The 23003-nt window shown below is 41.6% G+C and overlaps 1 protein-coding gene across 15 annotated transcripts in view; it reads left to right on the forward strand.

Annotated features, from left to right (window-relative positions):
* FOXP1 (forkhead box P1) overlaps positions 1–21815 on the forward strand; it is a 391241-nt gene extending 369426 nt beyond the window's left edge. For all 15 annotated transcript variants that reach the window (XM_072876061.1, XM_072876057.1, XM_072876058.1 and 12 more), the window contains 5 exons: positions 227–328; positions 4970–5091; positions 7198–7267; positions 10951–11117; positions 17004–21815. In XM_072876061.1, coding sequence (XP_072732162.1) covers positions 227–328; positions 4970–5091; positions 7198–7267; positions 10951–11117; positions 17004–17148 — 606 coding nt within the window. In that variant the 3' untranslated portion in view covers positions 17149–21815. The remainder of the gene's footprint in view (positions 1–226; positions 329–4969; positions 5092–7197; positions 7268–10950; positions 11118–17003) is intronic.
* Positions 21816–23003: the final 1188 nt, after the last annotated feature.

Genomic DNA, 23003 nt, shown 5'->3' on the forward strand with positions numbered 1-23003 from the left:
AACAATTAGATAATTCCATTTTGAATTTTGCCATTGAACTGTTAAATGCAGCCATTAATCTTAGTTCATATTGTGAAAACCCTCCTTTGGATTTTTTGCTCCAAATCTCTTCTTTCTTTCTTTCTTTCTTCCTTTCTTTCCTTTTTCTATTTGGTAAAGTAAAACTGTGAGCGTATTTTGTACGGGTGTGCTCATAACTGATCTTGCAATCGCTTTGCTTCACAAGGCCATCCTCGAATCTCCAGAAAAACAGCTAACACTAAATGAAATCTACAACTGGTTCACGCGAATGTTTGCTTACTTCAGACGCAACGCAGCGACGTGGAAGGTAAGCCTTAGCCCGCCTGTGCCTCTTGCCTTTGATATCTGACATGTACAGAATAGATACTGCTGATGACATAACAAATTGTAATGACGTGGACATGAAAATTCGGATCGGCAGTTTTGACACACGCTGGGTGCCTTATCTGCAGGAACAATTTGATATTTGGCAGAAAAATTCTTCTGCCTTTGGAAGCCACTAATTGAATCCCTATTATTGGCTTTTATGTTCTGTGTTTATGCCATGAGTTCCTCTGTGTGGTTGCTGCTAGCAGTGAAACTCAAGCCCTTCAGCTGGAACGTATTAGGAAAAAAAAAAAAGAAAGAGGTAAAGTTATTGTGTCAGTAGAAGATATACTGTTTGTCTTTTTAGTTATGCAGTCTGTAATCACAACAACCGCTTTTTTCCTAGGATCTATAGATAAGTGGATTTCTTTCCTCAATCAGTTCACTCTCAACTACATACACAGATCTGTTATAAACTTCCTTTTTTTTTTTTTAAATGACACAGCGGAAGCTTATTGAACATAATATGCAAGAAGCAAGCCCCACAATAAGAACTGTGTTTAAGAAAAATAAACTTGATATTTGGCACTTTAATTTCCTACCATAACCATCTTAGGTATTGTTAGATAAGAGGTCTGGGGAGTTAATTTTATTTTATATTTTGGGGGACACTCCTTCCCTTATATATACCATTATAATAGCCACACTGGCTTCTGAAGCTAGTGCAATTACAAATGAATGAATCAAATAATAGGATCTTGTATCACTGCAAAAAATTGCATCCCCGGTACTTTGAGCCTCTCTTAATCTAGACAACTCTGGTGCTCTCAAACAACTTTTAATGACCAGGTAGGGTGAATATGTCCCATACATGCTGTTTCATCAGCTCTTTCTGTTTTTCCTGTCTCAGCCTGCATTTAGGATTAATTCCTTCAGAGGATAAAGCTAAAAATGGTCCTTGGAAGTTAGCTTAGTTTTTAGTAGCATGTTTTGCTTTCAATTCAGATCTCAGTGCAATTTTGTACATTTTCAACCTTGGTCTAGAAGCTCTTAGGTTCAGGAAAAGTCTTGTGATGGCTGCTTTGATTCTTCACTGCAGTTGGAAACATGAGCAGTGTTTCACTTTGCAGCTTCCTTACTATCCAGAAAGGAAATTAACTTTCCCTGATTTAAGATCCTTTTAGACCTGCCTGTCTTTTGCTGCTGGAGCGGTTCCAGTAGGACTTTTCAGCAGCTGCAGGTGTGGGTGCTGAAGTAAAAATCCTATTTAATTCCAGCAGCAAAGGGAAGGGAAGTGGAGGGGGGAGTGGAAGAAGGCAGCAGGCAGCCCTGGCCGTATCTCCTGTGGCGCGAGTTTTAGGAATTAGCTTTGTGCATCATGTAAAATCCAGTCCCAGAAGCCACATGCACTTACAGTGTGCTTCTTCAGAGGAGGAGAGAGGCTGAGCTGCAGACCCTTGGGCTTGCAGGAGGGCAAGGTGTGTCCCAGGGACACAGGTACCATTTAGAGACCCCTCCTTGACCTTGTGCAGGTGTCCAGGTCCTGCTTCACCTACCCAGGAAGAGAAGCTTCGCCCCAAGTTCCACCAGCGCTAGTAAAATTGGCAACTGCTTGAAGTAACAGAGATTTTCGTGCTGAAGACTGCTCAGATTTATGCCAGCCCTCAGGAACAGCAGGGATGAAAATGCAACTCTGGATTGGCATGACGGGAAGCCCACGGGGTGCAGAACAAGAACAAGGGGCTAATTGCAGAATCAGAATAATTTGAATATATACATGCTGATTTGTGCTCACCTTCAGCTAATGCTTAGGGGGCATTTGGGTCAGTGTTCCCCAAGTTTAGGGTCAGGGTTTGGTGTGGTCAAGCTTCCCTGAGCCCTCTTTCAAAAACACAGAAGAGTGCAGGAATAAAGACCTTTAAAAAACGAACCTCTCTCCCAAAATGCAGTACAGCAGAGCCTGAGCAGTTATTAAAATAACAAACCCTTTCATTTACTACATTCAAGCATGTTCAGGGTAATTTTTCGGCAAAAGTGGCTTGCATACAAATATTTTTAACAAGGTAAATATATAATCTTACAATAATAGCTCCTAATTTTTCTGTTAAGCTGATTGCTGGGGGAGCACTGTGAACTGGTTTTGACAGGTCAGAGGCAATGTCTGTTTGCTTTTATTTTTTGGAGTAATTTGCTGGCACTGAGTCACAGCCATGAGGCACGGGCTGCAGGTGTGGCTCCGAAATATTGGGGTATCGTTCAAATAAAACTGTTAGATAGTAAGTATCCAGAGGCAGGGGAAACAAAACATTTTTTTGTCTGCCATGAATTCCTTAAATATGTGATCACATGGAAAATAGAAAGCAAGGGCAACGCTTCATGGACGTCTTGCAAATATTCAGCTTGTCTGTCTCAATGTATTCAGCAAGAGCCCGATCTAGCAGCCTTAACCATCAATTGCACATTGACTTAAAGAGAGCAAGAACAGACTGTAAAGTATTTCTCTGGCATTAAATTTATTTAAAGAAGAACACAAATATTTCTGCTCAACCGTGTATTTAGAGACTGTTTACAAACTCCGAGGACTCACTTCACTGAACTTTGCTGTGTGCGTTTGATCAACTGCTGTATGAACTACAAGATCAGCTTTCACTGGGGGGAAATAGCGTTATTATTCTTACATTTTGCTCCAGACTTGACAGTGTTCCCATTTTCACAGGAAACTGCCTGAGTTACCCAGATGTGGGTCGGCAGCCCTGTGTCGGGTTGCACTAGTGTGGCACCCACCAGCAGTTGCTGAGCTGGCTGATTTTAGCCCGTAAGGGGCGTTTGCATGTTTTTCTTCCACCTCAAAATCAGCGATTTTGCCAAAAATTTCAAAACTAGTGAAATCTGGGAGAGGTGGGAGGGAACAAAAAAAATCATTAAAAGATAAAAAGAGAAAAAGTAAGGGCAGAAAGAAGCAGCCCTGATGGGCAGGTTGACTTTCTGCTAGACTTCTGCCTTGCTGAGAAGAAAAGCATATTCAAGCTTTATTTTTCCACCAGTTCACAAGCAGATCAGTGTGGAAAAGCTGAAGCGCCCGGACCCTGCCACAGAGCCGGGATTGGGCACCTACAGCCAGAGGAAACACATTTGCACTCAAGCATCTGCTAAGAAAAGGCATTTTGAGCCCCGACTCTTCCCCTGTACCAGGCATGGGGTGTGGGGACTGCGCTAGTGATTGCAGAGAAATGGAAAAGTAGCAAAAGACTGTTAGCCTTCCCCTCCCAGGCACACACACCACTGCCTCTTAATTTACATGACAAATGCACTGTGCGTACCCTTTGTTTGCACAGTGATTTAGACATTCATGATTAGAGCTCCCTTTCACCATCCAAACCCGATGTTCATTAAAAAAAAAAAAAAAGACAACGACGGAAGGAAAAAAAATTGTAGTCTCTTGGTTGCCTAGACCCAGGCCATGTGTTTGGCTGGCATTGTGCCTGCTAACGAGTCAACCAGATTGACTAAATCAATGGTGCCAGTGATGATGGATGGAGTTTGTTCGCCTGCATATTTTCAGCAAATGGCTTCTTCTGTTTTCCCTGTTTACTAAGCCCCTTTCAGCAGCTCTGGGGACAAGCTCCATGTACAAATTCGAGTGGCTTTGTAGTAGGGTATTTGCTCAGAAAACTCCTAAAACAGGGAAGGAGCATGGCACTCCATTTGAGGAATAACAAGGCTCTCGGCACTGTTTCAGAAGGAGCAGGGACAGAAAAGCCAACAGCTTGCCATTACATAGCAAGGTGTCTCATTATGTCTGGCTTCAGCAAGGGTCTGAGCACGTCGGAGGGGTTGGCCGGGCTCATCCGTACCCGGCGCTGAACTACAGAGAGGACATCTGAGCATCGGATGCCATGAGCATGGGTCCCTCTGGGTGATGAGCTGTGGGGATATTATCACTTTGTTTCAGAGAGCCCTCCTCATGTTTTCACTTGGCAGAGGCTCAGATCAGTCAGTACAGTAGTCTGCCAGAAATAGGAGCCAACTTCCATATAAGAGCAAGCCGTGGAGGCAGGAGTCAGTGCCGTGCCGGCCGGTGGGGTGCTGCCGAGCCCCTGGTCCATGCCGTGGATGTGGAAGGAGGTTCAGCACCTGATTCGCATTAACCCAGCTGTGGGAAACTGCAACAACACCAGCTCCAGTGCCTCTCTGCTAAATTGACCCGTCTATACTTACATGAAATCCTTTCTGTTCTTTTTAACGGCTTTCTTTTCCAGGAGAGGACAAGTTTCTCTTTGCAGAGTGTATATATTTGTTTTGAAAATGTTTAAGCAATGTTCCTCTTGTGTTCTGTATGAAATGTGCTGTATTATACAACATGCATGCTTAAAATGATGGCTGTTCTCATTCACACTGGGGGTAATTGATAAGAATAACTTGAATTTCTAATCTTGGGTTTAAGCTTTTACATTTATTTTGTCTTTGCAAAAATAAGATGTAAAGAGCCGGGGAAAGCAAGCGGGTGTGGGGAGGGGAAGGGGAAGGGGCTTAACATTGCAAAATGAGGACTGTCAAGCTGACTGTGCTGCTGTTCTTGGACAATGATGAGCATTTTCTCATAGAAAGTTTTTGAATGTTTTCTCTTTTATACTTGCTGCAGAATGCAGTGCGTCATAATCTTAGTCTTCACAAGTGTTTTGTGCGAGTAGAAAACGTTAAAGGGGCAGTATGGACAGTGGATGAACTAGAGTTCCAAAAACGAAGGCCACAAAAGATCAGTGGGTATGTCCACCATGTTTGAACTTCTTAGCCTAGCTTGGATCATGCTTACAGTTTAACGTAGAGGCTTTTGGCTGCTAGCTGGTGTTAGACCAACCACAGGTGGTTTCACATTGTTTCAGTTAAGGGAAACCAAGGCAAACATCTCATCACTACTGTTTGTATGCCCACCAGTACCCTGACCCTGCTTGCTTGGTGTTTGTTGCATCACATGCTAGTAGCTTTTAGGTGGCAATGCATATTAACCCTCACAAACCATTTGCTTATGCTTATTGCATTTTATTTTCTTTTTCCTTTTCCCTGTATTTGATGTCTGTTCTGTCCCCGATCCCGTGTCCCTTTGTTTCCACTTCATCTCCTTTGCTGCTGCTCTTGTCCCAGGGTGCCATTCGCACCAACCTCTCACTGCATAAGTGCTTTATCAGAGTAGAGGATGAGTTTGGGTCCTTTTGGACTGTTGATGATGAAGAGTTTAAACGTGGCCGTCATATTCAACGAGGCCGTCCTCGAAAATACTGCCCTGATGAAAACTTTGGCGAGCTTGTTGCACAGTAAGAGCTTTTACTTGCTTTAATTTTTTTTTTCTGCTGTTGCTTTGCTTTGCATGATTTACCCATCTCATGTAGACTTGCATTTCACGAAATAGTGACATCACCTTTGCTGCTAAAGAAACTAAATTTTTGGTTGTTACGTGTATTTTGTGTGTCCTACTCTGATAATCCAAATGCCTGTAGTAATAACTCTACTTTGACATGTTTGTTATAGCATTTGTTTATAGTGCAATGTAGACTAAAATAATTATCCATGCTAGTGCAGATATGGTGCTGTAGGCCTGTCAGGAAGACAAATATATGCCAGGAAAGGCTTCAGATAAGTTTTAATTTTGATATTTTCCTTTGCTTTCAGTTGTATGCCTTGTTTTGCAGCTCTTAATCAGAAATAGTGTAAGGTGCTTATAAGACAGAAATGCTGAATTAACTATATAAAGTTTGAAAGTGCAGTGAGACCAGCTGTAAAGATTATAATCAACAGGCCATCCTGTGTCTACAACAACCGTGCACAAATACTCCTGGGGTTCCCAAAGCAATTTACTTTGACCTTACTCGAAGGCCATCTCTCCAGGACAACTGATCCTTGCTGGTCCTTGTGGGAGGGGCTCAGTTAAGACTCATCTCACCATTATTTACTCCCCCATGAAAAAAACAAAAATAAAAATGCCCAGTGAGCAATAAAACTTTTTGGAGGTTTTTTGCATTATCACGTTTTATCTAGTTTGTATTCAATGATTTTTTATTCTTTTTTCCCCTCTGGTGGAACCAGTAATATTTAGATGCCTGCTAAAGAGAAAGCAGATATGCTTGGCATTCATCTTCCTCAAATCCGGCCCCTTAAGTAAACTTAAGATGGCTAAAGTAAGGGTCCAAAATAGCACACCAGAATATTTTTTATTAAAACAGCCTTTAGGGCACCGTGTTGTTTTGCGTGGTCCATACCATTCCGCTGCAGTACAGCAGTACCTGCTGTCATGCCTCCATGCCCACAACCCCAAATATTTGGGGCAATGGTGTAGGCAGTCCCTCACTGGGACCACTCACCATTTGCCTGGCAGGAAATAACGTGGCTCGAATCCTCTCTCATCGTGGTCCCTCTGCTCCATTGCAAGGGACTTTGCTGCCAGCGACTTGGAGAATAATTTGCATGAAGTAGTATTTAAAATGTCCTGCAATGCTTTTGATCATAGCCTCCTCATGATGGACCTTTACGTGGTAACTGGCTCCCAGGCACGACGAATATTGGAGAATTTCTCCTGAACGCAGCTAAAATGAGCAGAGATGCCAAGATGTGCTACTAAGGCAGGGTAGTAGAACACATGGCGAGGTAATGTTGAGAGATAATGATGTTCCTTATTTAGTAAAGGCAAATATGATAACCGTAGCCTAAAACTCAGATATTTTCTTTAAACAAAAAAAAAAGAAGAGAAATGAAAGAGAATTTGTGTGGAAAAACAGTCTCAGCTCTAGTTTTCTGGTGTGGGAGGAAGCATTACATGCTTGAAACGCACAGAAGTTGGTTGCATTTAACTCTCCTTTTTATGTTTTTCTTATGCAGTAACCCTTCTCTTATTAAAAACATACAGACCAGCCACACCTACTGCACACCTCTCAATGCTGCTTTACAGGTAAGATTAATGACTGTAGCAAATATGCAACAGAGGCGTGTGTCTTCCCCACTCATTTCAAAATATATTAGCCTTGCTCTAATTAGATATTAAATTTTAATTCCGTTAAACTTTTTTCTTAAGTGCATAAAGCATCATAGTCCCTGGAGGCAAACACATATCAGGCTGCTTCAGCATTAGCTAGATGCTTAGCATTTTGAATATTGTGGCAAAAAAATTAAAAGTTCACTTATTAATATTTATCAGCAGTATCATAATTTCCATCCTCTTATTTCAGAATTTCACTTGAGGCAAAAATACCACAAGTGTAATTACTCTAGCACAGCTATTAATGTGCTGAATGATAGGATACTGCGGCACGTGACCTTCTATTGTTCATGGGTTTAAAGAGAAAGCAGATCATTTTTCCCCCTTTTCTTTTAAGGGCTATTTTTGCATATCTTCCTATTGTTGGTAAAAAATAAACGTCACAATTCCTATAGAAAAAAAGATAATTTTTATTGGCTTAAACCATACTGTAATTGTAAGACAAAAATTCTGGTTTTTCACGATGTAGAAATACACAAAGCGTTGGTGCTCAATTAATAACTTGCAGCCTAAAAGTGTGCGTGTCTCCAGCCCTCTTTCATGTGCTGTATATCAGGTTGGCATTTTTTTCCCCTCTCTACAAATTCCTGAGTCTGTCTCAAAAACCCCAGGTAAAGTCCGTATTTGCTACATGAACCAAAGATCCAAATGCATTACCATGTCCTGAATTTGTGGGGGTGGTGGGGGTGGGGGTGTTTGTGTGGGGGTTCAAGCCTGTTCCGTATAGTGTGAATTAATCTGGGAGGCAACACCGTGCATGGTTGCACCCCGGTTGTTTGTTGAGAGTCGCTTCCTGAGAAGTTCACTGATGGCCATGGATATTTGCTTGGGCAACCATGTTTTGTGGAAGGTTTAGTAGACTTCTCTTTTCAGAACCAAGAAACATATTATTAGGAGAAAAGTGATATTCTGCATTTCTTCTAATTATTTGAGTTTATGCAGTAACTTCTGAAAAGCAAATGAAAGCATGTTTAAATGAAGCAACTGTAAATACCGTTCATTAGTAACTTATTTTCCCTTGAGTCTTGCAAAGTGTGATTTTTAAAGACTGCTTTGTCTCTTGAATAGTATTAAGATTACAAGCACATTTTACATTCATGAGGCTGAAAGGCAAAAATGAAATGATCCTGCATTTCTTCATATTGTTAACTATGTGACTAATTTCAATTAATATGCTTATCATACGGAACTGTTCGTGTTTTATTTCTGAAACACGTGTCGTTGTCGTCATCTCCATCCATTCTTGTCTTTTGTGATAACCTCTGAACTGTTTCCATTTCCCACTTTTCCTGGAAGTGGCATGTACTCATACCCCCCCCCAAAACATCGTATGAACCGAGTTGATGGAGGGAGGAGCCTGGGCCAGATTTGCTACCGCTCGTGTGGCCCCTATAATAAATGGGGGTGACCAAGATTCATTGCACTGAGACAGGTCCTCGTTTAGGTTGAAAATACACTGGCAGGTTCCTCGCTCCTCTCCCCCCCGCGTTGGATTTTGGAGGCAGAATGCCGGCGGGTGCTCAGGTGCTGTACAGGGGTTTGAGCGAAGCCTTGCGGGTGGTTGGTGCTGCGTGGGCAGTTCGGACCTCACTTGGGCAAGAACCTTCCTCCTAGGACACAAGGCCACTCTACCTGCCAGTGCCTACGTTCAGTCTAACTAATAATCAACGAGCGATGTTCCCCTGGCTTTTGCGGGCATCTGCAAAGACTGGCTCTTTGCACGTCCCCGTGAGTGCAGCAGCCGCCTCTCAGCAGGCTGAGGGATGGCTCGGTGTGCTGCCTGCCACCGGCATGCCAGGCTGTGTTTTTTTTCTCCTGCGGGGTGGCAGAGCCGCCCCTCTCCTTCACCACAACCCTTCTGACGTCTCCTCCATCTGTTTTCCCTTGTGGCCAGGGAGAAGAAGCAGCTCTCTCCCCCCTCTATGTGTGGAAGGTATGGGGACTCCAGCTCTCACCAGTGCTCTCTTTTCCCAGTGGGTCACCGGGGGCTCCCAAAACACCCCCCTTCCCTATTATTATCTTTATAGCAGATACTCCTCATGTCCCACCTCTCCCCCAGTAAATTGCTTTACTGCAATTACAAGTTATCACTATGGGTGAAGAACTTGAGTCATTATTTTGCCAAGTGCAGGAAATGTGAACCATTCTTTGCATCCCCTAATCACAATGAGTTCGCCGGTTGTTGAATCAAGAAGATAAAAATAATCCTCCCCGTTAGAATAGCTTTTGTAATCACGTGTGGCACATAGGGCTGCACATGGAGAGGTCAACATAAGGAAGAATAAAAGGGGCCATGCTCCTGAAGATGCGGCAGTCAGGGCTGATCGTGCCCCCCCCTTCTCATCCCATCTCCCCCCGCCTGGTCTATGGCTGTGCTTGCCTGGGAACAACTCTGCCAGCTCGGATGGCAACAAGCAAGGAGTTTTGTCCCACGATTTAGGAGCAGGCAAGAGCGTTTGGTGGGGAGTACATTTGCATAAATTTCCCTCCCATGAACAGGGTTTGCATCATGCAGACCTGGAGTCTGATGGATTTTTTGGCTCCGCCACTGCAGCCGCCTGACCTCCCCCCGGATCAGGTCGAGCGCTGCCGAGCCAGTGTCTGTGGCTCTCCGGCACTGAACGGCTCAGAGAGCTGCGGATGATGTCAGCCAGAACCGGCTGGGATGGGTGAAATGGTTAAATGTCCTTCAAGTCCCTGGGCGCTACGGCCTTGGAAAGCCATGCATCCCATCCCCACCAAACACTGGGCTCCTCCAGGGCTCGGGGCTTCTGCGCTCCCACCACTGCCATGCTGGGCACAGGACTGTGCTGTCAACGTGAGCTAATGCTGACACACAGTAAATATTAGCAGGCAGAACGGTAGGAATCAGAAGGAAAATATTTAACAGTTCATTCTCTTCCTACAAAGATTTCCATTTAGAAAGTTAACTCCAGTGTGCCTCTGCATGGTATTTCTTTAGAACAAGGAAAAATAGAAATAAAATGGTCAGATCTGTAATAGCTAAGGTAAGAGCTGAGTTGCTGAGGCTTAAAAAATTTCACACGGACCGGTTCAGCATTCTGGTGGATCACTGCAACTCAGACTGATCCAGTTAGTGCTAACTGCAGCTTCACACTTGTGTCATGAGAAAAACCAAACTCAGTAATGCTGCCCTCCCGCTTGGTGCCTGTTTGCTCTGGTAGGAAGGAGTTATCAGCTGAGTGACTTCTAATTTTTTTCCCCATTTCATTAAAAACAAAACCCAAACCCAGACCTAAGCCACAAAAAAACCCAGAGCCCCAAACATAATTTTGCAAAATGAAAATAGGAAAAGGACATTTTATTTTTCCAGGGAGTGTAATTCCAAATAGGTAATGGAAAGCTCTGTCCTCTCACAAGCCAATACAGCTATGAATGCTTAAACCCAGATGTAAATGATGTTAAATTTCCCTTGGTGGAATCGGGGTAATGCCTATCAGAAAGCGCAATATTTAACAAAACGGTAATTGCAAATAATGTAAATGTGGAGAATGTTTTGGAATAAGTGAGTGTGGTGTGCAATGTATAAAAACATTAGTCATGGCTCTTCATATATTTGTTTGTGTCCTTGTCAGGCTTCAATGGCTGAGAACAGTATACCTCTATACACTACTGCTTCCATGGGAAATCCCACTCTGGGCAATTTAGCCAACGCGATGAGGGAAGAGCTTAATGGTGCAATGGAGCATACGAACAGTAATGGGAGTGACAGCAGTCCAGGACGTTCCCCTATGCAAGCAATGTAAGTACGGCAGAGGTGTGTGCGTGGCTCAAGGCATTGTCTTACCGTCTGCTGAAGTGTGGCTCTGGAGGCCTTCGTGGTTTGTTCCTGAGGTTCATGGATGGAGCAGGAAGAGCAAGACATCTCCATTTGGGACCACGCATAGGTTGATCAGAACATAAAAGGGCCATTTACCAACTTCCACATAAAACCGATCAGCTCAATCCAGTCTGACAAGCCCACAGAGCTATAAAATTGTTAACTTGTTTGCAGTTCTCTTCTTTAAACCTTTAGACCTTCTTAAACCTTGCAAAACCTCATAGGCACCTGCTTTCTTGGAGAAAAAAAATCTGATTTCTCTCCACTTCGGTCCACGCGACAAGCACACTGGTGGGGCAGAGCTGGGAAATGGGCTTGTTTGGTGGGTCTAAAAAAAACCACTCAACGCACAACAGCCTTGCTAAGCATTAACGATGGCACATGTGAAGGTCTGTGTGATTTATAGATTGCTCTTAAAATATCAAAAGGAAAAGTAATAGGAGCATTATAGCAACAGACGGCGGTATAATGAGCGCATATATAACCGCATGAAGTAATGGGGGATCACCGTCCCTGCTCAACGTGAATGGCACCCGGGCAGCGAGCTGGCGCAGGAAAGGGTAAGGCAGGAAGGGTGCGATGCCCCAGTGGGTGTGTTTGGTATTTATGGGGTGATGGAGTGAGTTTGTAAAGCTGTAAATTCTCCCCTCCCCTCAAATTACATACCGGGTAATTGGCAGCTGGCGAGGAAGCTGGAGTTTATAAGTCTTGTAGTTCTCTAAAAACTGTACGGAGCGGTTGGCTACCTGTGCGAGTGACCACGTGCGAGAGCCGCGCTGCCTTTCTTCTGCCTGTTCCTTAAAATGGGCTGTAAAATTACTGGCTGACTTGCCATGGCTCACATTACACATTAAAAAGAGAACTAATTTGTAGTCTTCTACTTCAAAGTAATTTGAATAAGGGATTTACAAAAGTAAGTCTAAAGCAAAAAGTAGAAAAACATTAACCTAATACCGTGATAGTAATTAGTTGTGAAACTAATTAGTATTTAATGGCAAAAAAGTTTCCCACCTGCATAATGTGTTGTCAGAGGGGAGGGGGCACGAAGGAATCTGAGGCTCTGGATACTTTGATATTGCAGCATTTTAAATCAGCGCACAAAGTGCTTTGAAAAAAAAATCTTTAAAGATGGCAACATTCATTTTTAATTAATAATTAATTTAAACATTGTCTTTTACCATTTACTTCAAAACATTCAAATAATGTGTTTAGCTTTTCCAGTGATTGTTTGTGCAGTATTAATTATCTCTCCCAAAGTAGCGTTGCATGACACACTTTCCGTCTCTCACAAATGGATTCATCTTGAGGCAGTTTTAGTCACAATTTGTTATCCTCTGCCCGTGACCACGTAGGGCCGGTGTGAAGGAGGAGTGGAGGGACATGGCTTTTCTCCAGAAACAAGACTTCTCCCAAGGGTTTCTCCTGGCCTAACAGACAGGGGTGAACGTTTATGATGTTGCGTTAATCCAAGTAATTATTTTTTGCAAGTTCAAGGCTAGTGTAGTTCATGCACTTCTCATTTCACCTCAGGTTTCATTTTCTTTGAAGAGACTGCAAGGAAGGAAAAATAACCAAGTTAAAACAGGCTAGGACATCTTCCAGAACTGTGCATAGCCGTGGCCTTTGTAACACTTAATAATCATCTCTTAGCACATTGATACCAAGGTGAGGGGCACAGAACAAATACTGGAGAGAGAAGAGGACGGGGGGAGGGATGCCTCATTTTCATTATTCACCAGAAAATCCAATTTTCTGTTGTAATATGGAAATGATTGTTTCCTGAGTGTTTTCATTTTCTCAGAATTGATAATATATGTGTTCTCTGCTGAACATTTCTTTTTGCTTAAGTAAAATGTGGCCGGGTGATGTTCCAATACCAGCCTCTGAGCTTCCCCATTAAAATGGTGTTTCCAAGTAGTTTGAAGGGATCTAAAGCCAGAACGCTATTCACACGTCACGGGGTTTACCCTGTTTACTAAATAAAATCATGAGTCAACAGCAGATTTCTGGACGCCTTGCAACCTCTTATTTTCCGTAAGCCTGCTTTGTTAATGACATTTTCAATTTTTTTCTCAGAACAGATTTCCTTGTCATAATGCAAATTATTTTTTAAACAATTTCAGTATATTAGAATAAATCAAGCTTTAAACTTTATTGTAAGGTTTAAAGGACCTTGTTAACATGACAGCTAAGAAGTCTAACACTTTAGCTGAAGTCTTATTACCACTCATTCGTTTCCTTTTTATGACACATTGAACCACGGCTAGGGTTGGGTTTTTTTCCTTCTCTCTCCCTCCTTTTGAAACACTAGAAAGTAGTCGCATAATTACAGCTTGGGGACATAACACTTTCATCCTGATACGCTCCAAAGGTAGCCACAAAGCAAACTACTCCATGCTGTGTGCACCACCAGAACTCAGTGGCTTTAAACAACAGTCAGCTTTATTAAAAACTCCTCTGTTCCCAGAGTGGACAAACAAAAGAATTACTCAGATGTGAAAAGAAGGGGAATCTGTGTTCAGCAAGGTTATTTATTGTTAACCCCTTCTGGAGTCTTAGGCATCTACTTAAAAAGAATGTGCTGAAATTCTGCTACTATAAGGAAGAAATGGGAAACTCTTTCTTCCCCCCACCCCCCTTTTTTGCCTAGCCCAGCATTTAACTTTTCTGTAATTCAAGAGACTGAATTCTTTAGTCTCTAAAGGAAGTTTTCCTTCTCCAGTTTGGGGGTTTGGTGAGGTGGTAAATAGAGATTCAGACTTACTTGAGAGAGATGAAGGTCTCCCTTTGCCTTTGAGCTTATTTAAGCTTATTTATTTCAATTATTCTGAAATGTTTGAGCAAAATCACGGATTCAGTAAGGTTTCCTCCTCACATGCCACTTTGTGGTTAAAACTGACAGAGTGCACAAGGAGTTGAATTTTTGTTGTTGTTGTTTTCCATGCAGATCTCTCCCCGGGAGGTTGTATTACCCAGATAACCCTCCTAATTTGGGGGATGGAGTTTTTGCCAAGCTCGCTGTCTGATGTTTGTCCAACACGTGAGCTGCTGGAGGAGGCTGGTGTGGCTGTGCCTCCCCGTGGCTTTGTGGCCCCCTCCGGCTTTGTCTCGCTCGGGGTTGAGCAGCCCTTTTCATAACTTGGTGCTTGCTTTGCTTTTCACTCCTGAAGTTTTGGTTTTTTGACTTCTGGGAACCACACCAAACCTCAAAGAGAAACTCAGTTAAAACCACCTGGTTTCACCTGCTTTCATAACAAAACCAGAAGGGGGGCAGAGTTTGCTTTGGAAAGGTTCGGGGACCTTTGAAGGAGCTTTCACAGCATTTCGGGTGGTTGCAAGCGCAGTGGGTAGCTATCTTATCTACTGGCACCCGTTCACTTTGCCCTCTGGCCGAGCACGAGGTGGTGCAGGGATGCAGTGGGACACTGAGACATGGCCCCTGAGCAGCCTTTGGAGAAACTCCCGTCCATGTGCCGAGGCCACCTCTGCTGCACGCAACATGCATTCTCCTCTCTCCTTTGAAAATTTCCCATCTGCGTTTTCAAAAATAATACTTAAAAAAAAAAAAAAAGCCCGGCAGCAGCATCAAAACCAGAAAGCCAACAAGCAAGACTTTTAAATTAAAACAGCAGTAAAAAAGATCACTGCCATAAAGGCGGAGTAGCACACACTTTATCGGTCTCTACGTGTAGCCGCTCTTTCCCCCTTTTTCTTCTGTTTTTCATTTCATGTTTTCTCCCAAGTGAGGGGCCCCACAGCCTATTCATAATACAAGTTTTTCTAGTTGCAAATAATCAGCATGGTTTCACGTTCGCTAGGGCAACAAGCCGCCGGGACGGTTAGCACATGCACACCTCTGAGATGACGATCTGCTCGCGAGACTTTTTATATGCTTATGTTAATTCTTAACCTCTGATATTTGAATTGTCTCCTCCCAGTCTTTTTTTTTACCCCCTCTTTTTCAATAATTAGGTCAAAATTGTATAAGCAATGTCTCTCTCCTTGTAATTTTTGCAAAAACTACACGACATGCAGAGGAACCTCTTTGCTCCCAGGGATGTGTTGATAGGACACGTATTTATGAATTTGAAGGGAAAAGGTGTGTCTACATGGAGACTGCATCACTTCTCCCCACTGTTCCTTTGTTGGATGGGCTGGAAGGTGCAGTTACTACTTAAGTATTGATCTAGCACTTTACAACTCAAGAAGTTGAAATATGCAGGGACTTGAAAGGCATTCACAGCTCACATTAAAAATGTGTGTAGTCAGCAAGTTAGATGCTTCCTACACTGATCCAGGCTCAAGCCGAAATAAATAAATAGGGTGCGATACAGCTTTGCACACTATACAAGCGTACAAGTGGTTCACCCTGGCCACTTGAAACGGACAGGGTTACCTTTGGCTTGTACATGGATACTGAGCACATTCTCCCTGTTCGTTGATTTATTCTTGCTGTCTGTCAGTGCAATGGAGTACAAACAGTATTGTCATTCCTATCCACACAAAACATAAAATAAAATGCAGCTATTTTAAATCATTCATTTTAAAGCAAGGCTGTGCAAGGAGAGAAAAAGTTCTTGCAAATGAAGGTTTGTGCTTTGGGTTATGTTTTCATGTAGCCTATGTGAAAGGGTTAAATCAGCCTGCGCAGAGAAAAAACAAGACTCTAGGAGGTGGATATCAACTCAATGAGAGACAGAGTGGGACTTGAACTCATTAACACTTTATTTTAAGGGATTGCCTACAACATCAATTATTTAGGAAGCAAACAGGGTCTCCGTTGCCTTGTCGCATTATTAATACTTGGTAATGTCAATAAAATCCTACTTTCCTATAAAGTCCCACCAACAAGACACTATTGACTCACATGGCTATTTTACATTTCAAAAGCTGCCGAACAAAAAAAAAAAAAAAAGGTAATTTGTATTTGTATAGGATTTGTTGTAAATATGATTTACGAACAACATTTTTCAATTGTTATCATACCCCTTTTGAATGACCAAGCCCCGTTCCCCTGCGGGTTATTCATGTGCTATGCTGTAATGAGAAATTTGGCAGATCTCATCTCTTTAGTACATCCTTGTGCCCACCATGAGCTGGGGATCATGTTCTGCCTTGTTTACAGCTGACAGTGTTATTATTCTCGTTAGGACTGTGCTTTCTTATCATATTGTTGTGTTGAGCGAGCCTTTTCCTCTCTGTTTGTGTTTCCTGGCAGGGCTTTTCTTCCCTTATTGACAGTTTGTAAAAATATGCATTAATTTGGAGTTTAAAGCATGTATCATGGTGTCTCTTTGCTGTGTTTGCTTGAAGTTGATTAATGATAGAACCTCACTTGGGGTCGTCCTCTGGAGAGTTGTCTCACAGGTTCTGCATGTTAACGAGAGACGCCGCACACGGAGCGAGCGATGATTAGCCCGGCCTCCACCGGCTCGGCGGGCTGACAAACGGCTGCTTTGCTGTTCGGATGCTTATTCCGCTTATTTATCCAAAGATTGTATTAATCAACTTAATATGTCAGCTGAGAGCGTTTTCTCTCAAGCCCGAGACGGAAACCCTATCGAGGTGCTCCTCCCAGAGTGTTTTCCCGGGGAAGCTGAATGCTGCCTGCCCAGCATAGCTTTCGCTTGGCTCCAGCAGCCAGCACAGAAGTTGAGGGTCTTCTCCTTGGTGACCTGGAGTTCCTAGGCTTGGCACACTGGGTCTGAACTCCTAAACCACCTCGCCTTTCTCCCCAAACCACCTGAGCTGTCAGAACTGCTCTTTAACGAGCAACTTACTGATTGACCATATTTTTGTTTCTTCCAGGCACCCCGTGCATGTCAAAGAAGAACCATTAGATCCAGATGAAAATGAAGGCCCACTATCTTTAGTGACAACAGCCAACCACAGTCCAGATTTCGATCACGACAGAGATTATGAAGATGAACCTGTAAATGAGGACATAGAATGAGTATGTCTGACATCGCTATCCTGAGAATGAAGATTGGAAGAACACGTCAAACTTAGCTGTGAAATCTCTCCATTATTGTACAGTCTGGAGGATTCTCAGTCCACTTTGACAACTATGAAATATGTTAACTCTTAGTGCCATCAAGTATCCCATTTGGGATTATTTTTGATTTTTCTACTTTTTGTTGAAAAAAGGAATTTGTACTCTGTGCATTGGATGGACTTGTTTGGTACTTGGGATTTTCCTCTCTTACAGTCAACATCAGTGTTGTAAATTTGCTAAACTGATTCACTTGCATTTAGCAGCCAGCTGTGGACTGCAGGTCCTGCCAATTTTGGACACTTGAGGACATCAAACTGAGCATGTACACCTGAACTGCAGATCAAGTCTTTGCCCAGATTTTAAGGATTCCAATGGACAACATATTTGCACAGTACTGCATGTTGATTATCACTGCCTTTACTCCATTTTTTTTTGGTTTTTGGTTGGTTTCTTTTTTTTTTTTTTGCTTCCATTTGGGATGGGGAAGGCCTGTGTGTGCACGTGTGTGGATATGTCTGTGTGCGTGTGAGCGTGTATATCGGGGAGGGGTTAAAAGAAAAAATTATCCCAAACTTTTTAATGTATTGCTTTTATTCCCCCGCCCCACTTCTCCTCTACCATTTTAAGTTCTGACCTCAGGCCTCATCTGGGCCCAGGGCCTCTCAGAGGCTTCAACGTTTTCTGTACTTCGTGATGAATGTTAATAGGTGTTTTTATTATACGAAGCTGAATGTCATTGAATTGTTTGTAGTTTTTTCTGTCATTCATTCAAGTTTCCTTCAGATGCCACCATGTTTTCTTTAGCTATGGAAAACATTCCATTTCGGTGTCTCCTTTTTTTTGTTGTTGTTTTTTGAAAAGGTCCCAAATGCTGCACTATACATGTGGAAGGGTTGTCCAACGGAGAGAGAGGAATGAAGTACTGCAAGAATGAGAATGAATGACAGATGAACATAGAAACACTGTAGGAAGCAACACAGATTCATTCCACAAAGCAGTATTTTTAAATATTTTTTTTGTTTGGGTTTTTTGATTTTTTTTTTCGGCAGCAACGGTGAATATTAGCAAATGCCACAAAATTGAACAGCACAAAGAAACATATGCAGCACCAATATAGTTCACTTTTATTGGAGGATGAACAGTAGAGTGGCAAGTTCTCGGTTGTTTAACACAAGTTCTAATGGGTCAACAAACCTTTCTGGAATATGTAAGATTACCGAGATGGGCACCTATACATTTATTATTACATTTTTTTTTTTCTTTTTGCATTTGCATTTGCAAATAGTGGTTGGAAAGATGATTTCATTAAATTGTTATTGTACGTGGTGATGTTTCACAGTTAAACATCAGTTCAGGATTGCTTGGTGGCATTAATCTGTTTGAATACAAATTAGATTTCAGATTGAACTTGTTACAGGAGTTAATAAGGACGGAGCCCCACTAATGCTAAAGTGTTAATTTTCAGCTGTGCAAATCCAGTACTGCAGTTAAGATTGTTATGCAATATTACACCAGCCAGTATGGAAACCTCGCCGTAGGAGACAGGAGATCTAGGAGAGAATTTGCGCTGGGGCTTGTTAGGCAAATCTGGCAAGGCTCTTCAAAGCAAACATGACATACAAAATTTGTTGCGATAGGTCAGTAAACCTCGGTCACCAAACACCTAAACATTTTCATTCTGCAACCACTTTTCCGTCACTCATTTATTTATGTAGGACTGTAGCTTTTTTATTATTTCAAAAAGCCTTTCAGAGCTTAATTTATATTCTTCTTTGTACCTTTTTTTCCTAAAATTACCAAAGATATTACACAAAGGTAAATTATGTTCTCTGTTATATGCTTTATCTTATGAAGCCAAATATCCTCTTATTGTTGATCAAAGGAGGTTGAAGAATTTAGAGGGAAATGACAAGATGTGGGCTATTGCTAACCTGAGAGGGAAACTGCTCCTTTATTCTAGAAAATTTAGAAGGCCAAGTAGATGTCTGAACCAAAGTTGTTACTTTTTATTTGCAATTCTTTACAGTGACCAAAATGAAATTCTGTAAAGAGAAATCGAGGAGAGCTTTTGAGGCTAAAACTAGGAATCAGTGTTACTGGTGGAGCTATGAGAAGGGAGCTGGAGAAAGCAAAGACACAGTTATTTCGCAGAAAATTAGAGTATCAGATAAAGGAGACAGTTTAATAAAACACAGAAGAGAACAGAAAAGCTCCCACAATTTAACTGGACCACAAAATAGTATTTCTAGAATTAAATGAAAAAAAATTTTTTTGGTCTTTGGTTCTACAGATTGTGTGCCACTTCTGTTTCGGGACTGTGCTAGGATGACGGCTTTAATTTTGGTTGATCTTGGCACATTTGCTCAGTTTTGTTTCGTTTTTGGTCAGCATTTTTCATAAGGAAATAACACTCCTGTCCACTCATAAGCTTTGGTACAAGAAATTTTATTGGCAGTTACTTTTATAAAACTAAATTCTTGCTTTCTGTTTCAAAAGACAAAAAAAAAAAAAAAAGAAAAAAAGGGCAGTCTGTGGTCATTTGAAACATTTTTTTTTTCATTTAAATTATATCCAGGCAGCTTTGTGACGTGCCGGCGGTAGCCAGATGGGGATCATGAGAATTGAGCCCTGTGCTTCTAAACTGAGTGGTTTGCTGGTTAGTTTGGTATTCAGAAGGGGATAAAAATCTGGTAGATTAGTTCATTCTCAGCATGTGTAGCTAGACATGAGTAAAGATAACAGCATGAGAAACTGTTAGTACGCATACCTCAGTCCAAACTGTTAGGGAATGAGTAAATAAAAAATACATTTCACTCAGTTGCACTTAGTTGTATGTCTTGCATGCTTAGTCTAAAGACTGTAGCAAAAATAAAAAAAATAAAAAAAGAGAAAAAGAAATAAAAAATTAGATTTTAACATATCTGGCAGGTGTCGCAGCCTTGCAGAAGAACCAACTGAAAATCTCAGGCTTTACATCAAGCAAACTTCACTATGATTTTTACAATTCTGATTCTGTATCCCTTTGGATATACAGTTGCTTCTTTAGGGAGGGGTTTATTATGTTGTACATATATATCCCACTGTGTCTGTGTGAGCCTTTGTCTTTTGGGGGGAGGGTGGGGAGGGAGGAAAAGGTGGAAAGGTCCTTTTTTTAGATATCATTCCTCAAAAGGAATAAATGCAGACCTGTTTGTCAAAACACCTTTTGCTTTTTGTGCAACTGCTTTATATTAACTATACTAAAAAAATAGCTTTGAAAAAAAAAACTACTGTATGTAATGGAATTGCAGAATACGCTGCACATGTATTTTATTTAGTTATCCTTGCTTTAAGAATATTGGATGACATTTGCTGACATGTGGGAGAAAATCCCTGACTTTTTTCTTCAGCTTTTAAATTGTAACATAGTTGACAGATTTTTTTTTCTCCTGTTATCATTGATCGAAGCATTTTTGTACAGTTTTTGTGTTTAAGCTGGTTTTTTTGATACTTTCCCACCCCTTCTGTTATCTTACCACTGCCTTTTCTGGCTGTCTTAAACAAAGTTCATATATTTGAAAGGAAAAAAAAAAAGTCGTTTAAAAAAAAAAATGTTTTTCTCCTGCTGCAGTAAATATTTTGCATGATGAATTCCAGGGTCACACTTTCAAAGTTTATCAGTGAAGTAGTGATTAATAATGGGGAGTGTCAAACTATTGAACTTTTGTATAAAAAAAAAAAAACTTTACAAGGTGCCAAGATGTAAAGACAATTTGTTACATGTTTTTTTTCTCAAAGAAAAGCGTACATTATGAAAGTAGTACCATGTATCAGGTAAATCGCTGTCAGGAATGAGAGTCAAAGCCTTCCTTGTCCACAAAAAATAAAAAGTTTGTAAATGTAAAACCTGTTAGGTTTCTGCATTCAACTAGAAGTGAAATGAAAAATCAAGGCTTAGGTAGAATAAGTGACCACAAAAAATATTACCTTTTTTGATTCTCACTCGCAAGAGTCCCGCCACAGGTCCTGCACCTCCCCTCTCCTGGAGCTCCCGCTTCGGGAGGAGACCGGGGCAGGGATTCTGGTTCTACAAATATTGAAGATCATTAGATATTTTATATATATACATACATAAATATATATATATATAAAGTTTTTAAAAATAATTTTCAACTATTGTAGTTTTCAGATCGCCAATAATCTCACATTCATTATAGCATGGAAAAAAATGTGTTTAAACTCTTTTGAAATCCTTTGGTACCTTTGGTTAATGAACTCGGAGGGAGTTTTTTAGATGTTTCAGAAGTCATTTAGTATTCTAGTCTTGCGAGGTGAATTTGCAGTTAACGACTGCATTTTAATGGACCCAGAACAGGTAACAAAGTATCTTCTACCCATAAGCCTTGATGAAAATGGTACAGTCCAGACTGTTAGCATGGTGCTTCGTGTGTATGTGCTGCCAGTAACAAGATTTTTTTTTTTTTTTTTGATAAGGCATAAAAGAAACTCATTCCTTACATCAACTGTAATTCCATCATTCCATGTCTGTTGATACAGACAATAAAAAATGTTGTGTAGTCAGTACTAATTACTGACATTATAGCATTCTCAAATGCAATAAAAATGCTGGTTGTTCACACTGGTAATGCAAGTTGCCATGTCCTAAGTTTTTGTTTTGTCCCCCTGCCCCCCCGATGACTCCCATGTCGCATCCCCCGAGGCCCCGGGCCCCAGCGCTGATCCGTGGAGCAGCTGGTTGCATCTCACCCATGTCCCAGCACGTTCATGGACAGTCTCATCGCTCTCCTTGGGTCTCCCCCAGCCACATCAAATCGCAGGATATTTTAGGGACGGTTTCACGGCTGGTCTGAACAGGGCGGTCATTTGTTGCTTGAGCACTGGAAGCGAGGAAGATGCTGTCATCCGAAGAACTCGCCCACTTTTCCAAGAAAGTCCATCGGCGTTTGACCAGTAGGGTCGCCGGGAGTTGGAGGGTATTTGCTTTCTCATTGGACTCCACTTCAAAGGGGAAAGCGCGAAAGAAGGGGTCTGGGGCCTCGTCGTGCAAATCCTTCCGAGTGCGGTGCCCTACTGGGAGCTGTGCTGCTGGCTTCGGTGGGAAGGGTTCCACGCATGCTGTACGTATGCAAAAGGGGGTTTGCAGGATCAACCTCTTGGTCCACAAAACCATGAGGAACAAAGTCCCAAGTCGCACTCTCACCTGAGACAAACTTTAAAGGAAAAACCCACTTTCTTTTCTTTCGAGTAAGCACACATTTATTTTCTTCATCAAGTTTTATAAAGAAAAATAAAATGTTTAATAACTAGCATTAGCAGCAAACTGAAATTTCAGAGGAGAGATTTTTCATGAATAATTCATTAAAATTTCACATCTGCAAGATTAGTCATCCAAATAAAATGCTAATGTCAAAAACATGCACCGTCTATAATATTCTCATCAAGAAATCTTTTTGCATATAATGATAAATGCTTAAATTAGTACAAATGATTTTATAAAAATATTCTATCATAAAATTATACCAGATAACTACTTTTTTGGGGAAGGGGGGGGAAATCTTTGCACACTCATTATAATGTGTCTCAAAGTGGTATTGACTGGTAGATTTTAATAATCAAAATAGAATAACATTTGGTTATGGTCATGTATTGCACTTTTATCACTAGTGAGATTTCAGTAAACTGGAGAGATTTAAATCCACTTTTGGGATTAAAATTTTCCTAAATCACAGGCAGAGGGTGTTAAGCCAGAACTCGATAGATGTTTTTGTGTCTGCGTCTCTAAAACGTGGGTGGGAGAGTCAGCTCCAGGCCGG

This window comes from Ciconia boyciana, chromosome 11 (genome assembly GCF_034638445.1).
Source record: "Ciconia boyciana chromosome 11, ASM3463844v1, whole genome shotgun sequence".
Classification (NCBI taxonomy): Eukaryota; Metazoa; Chordata; class Aves; order Ciconiiformes; family Ciconiidae; genus Ciconia; species Ciconia boyciana.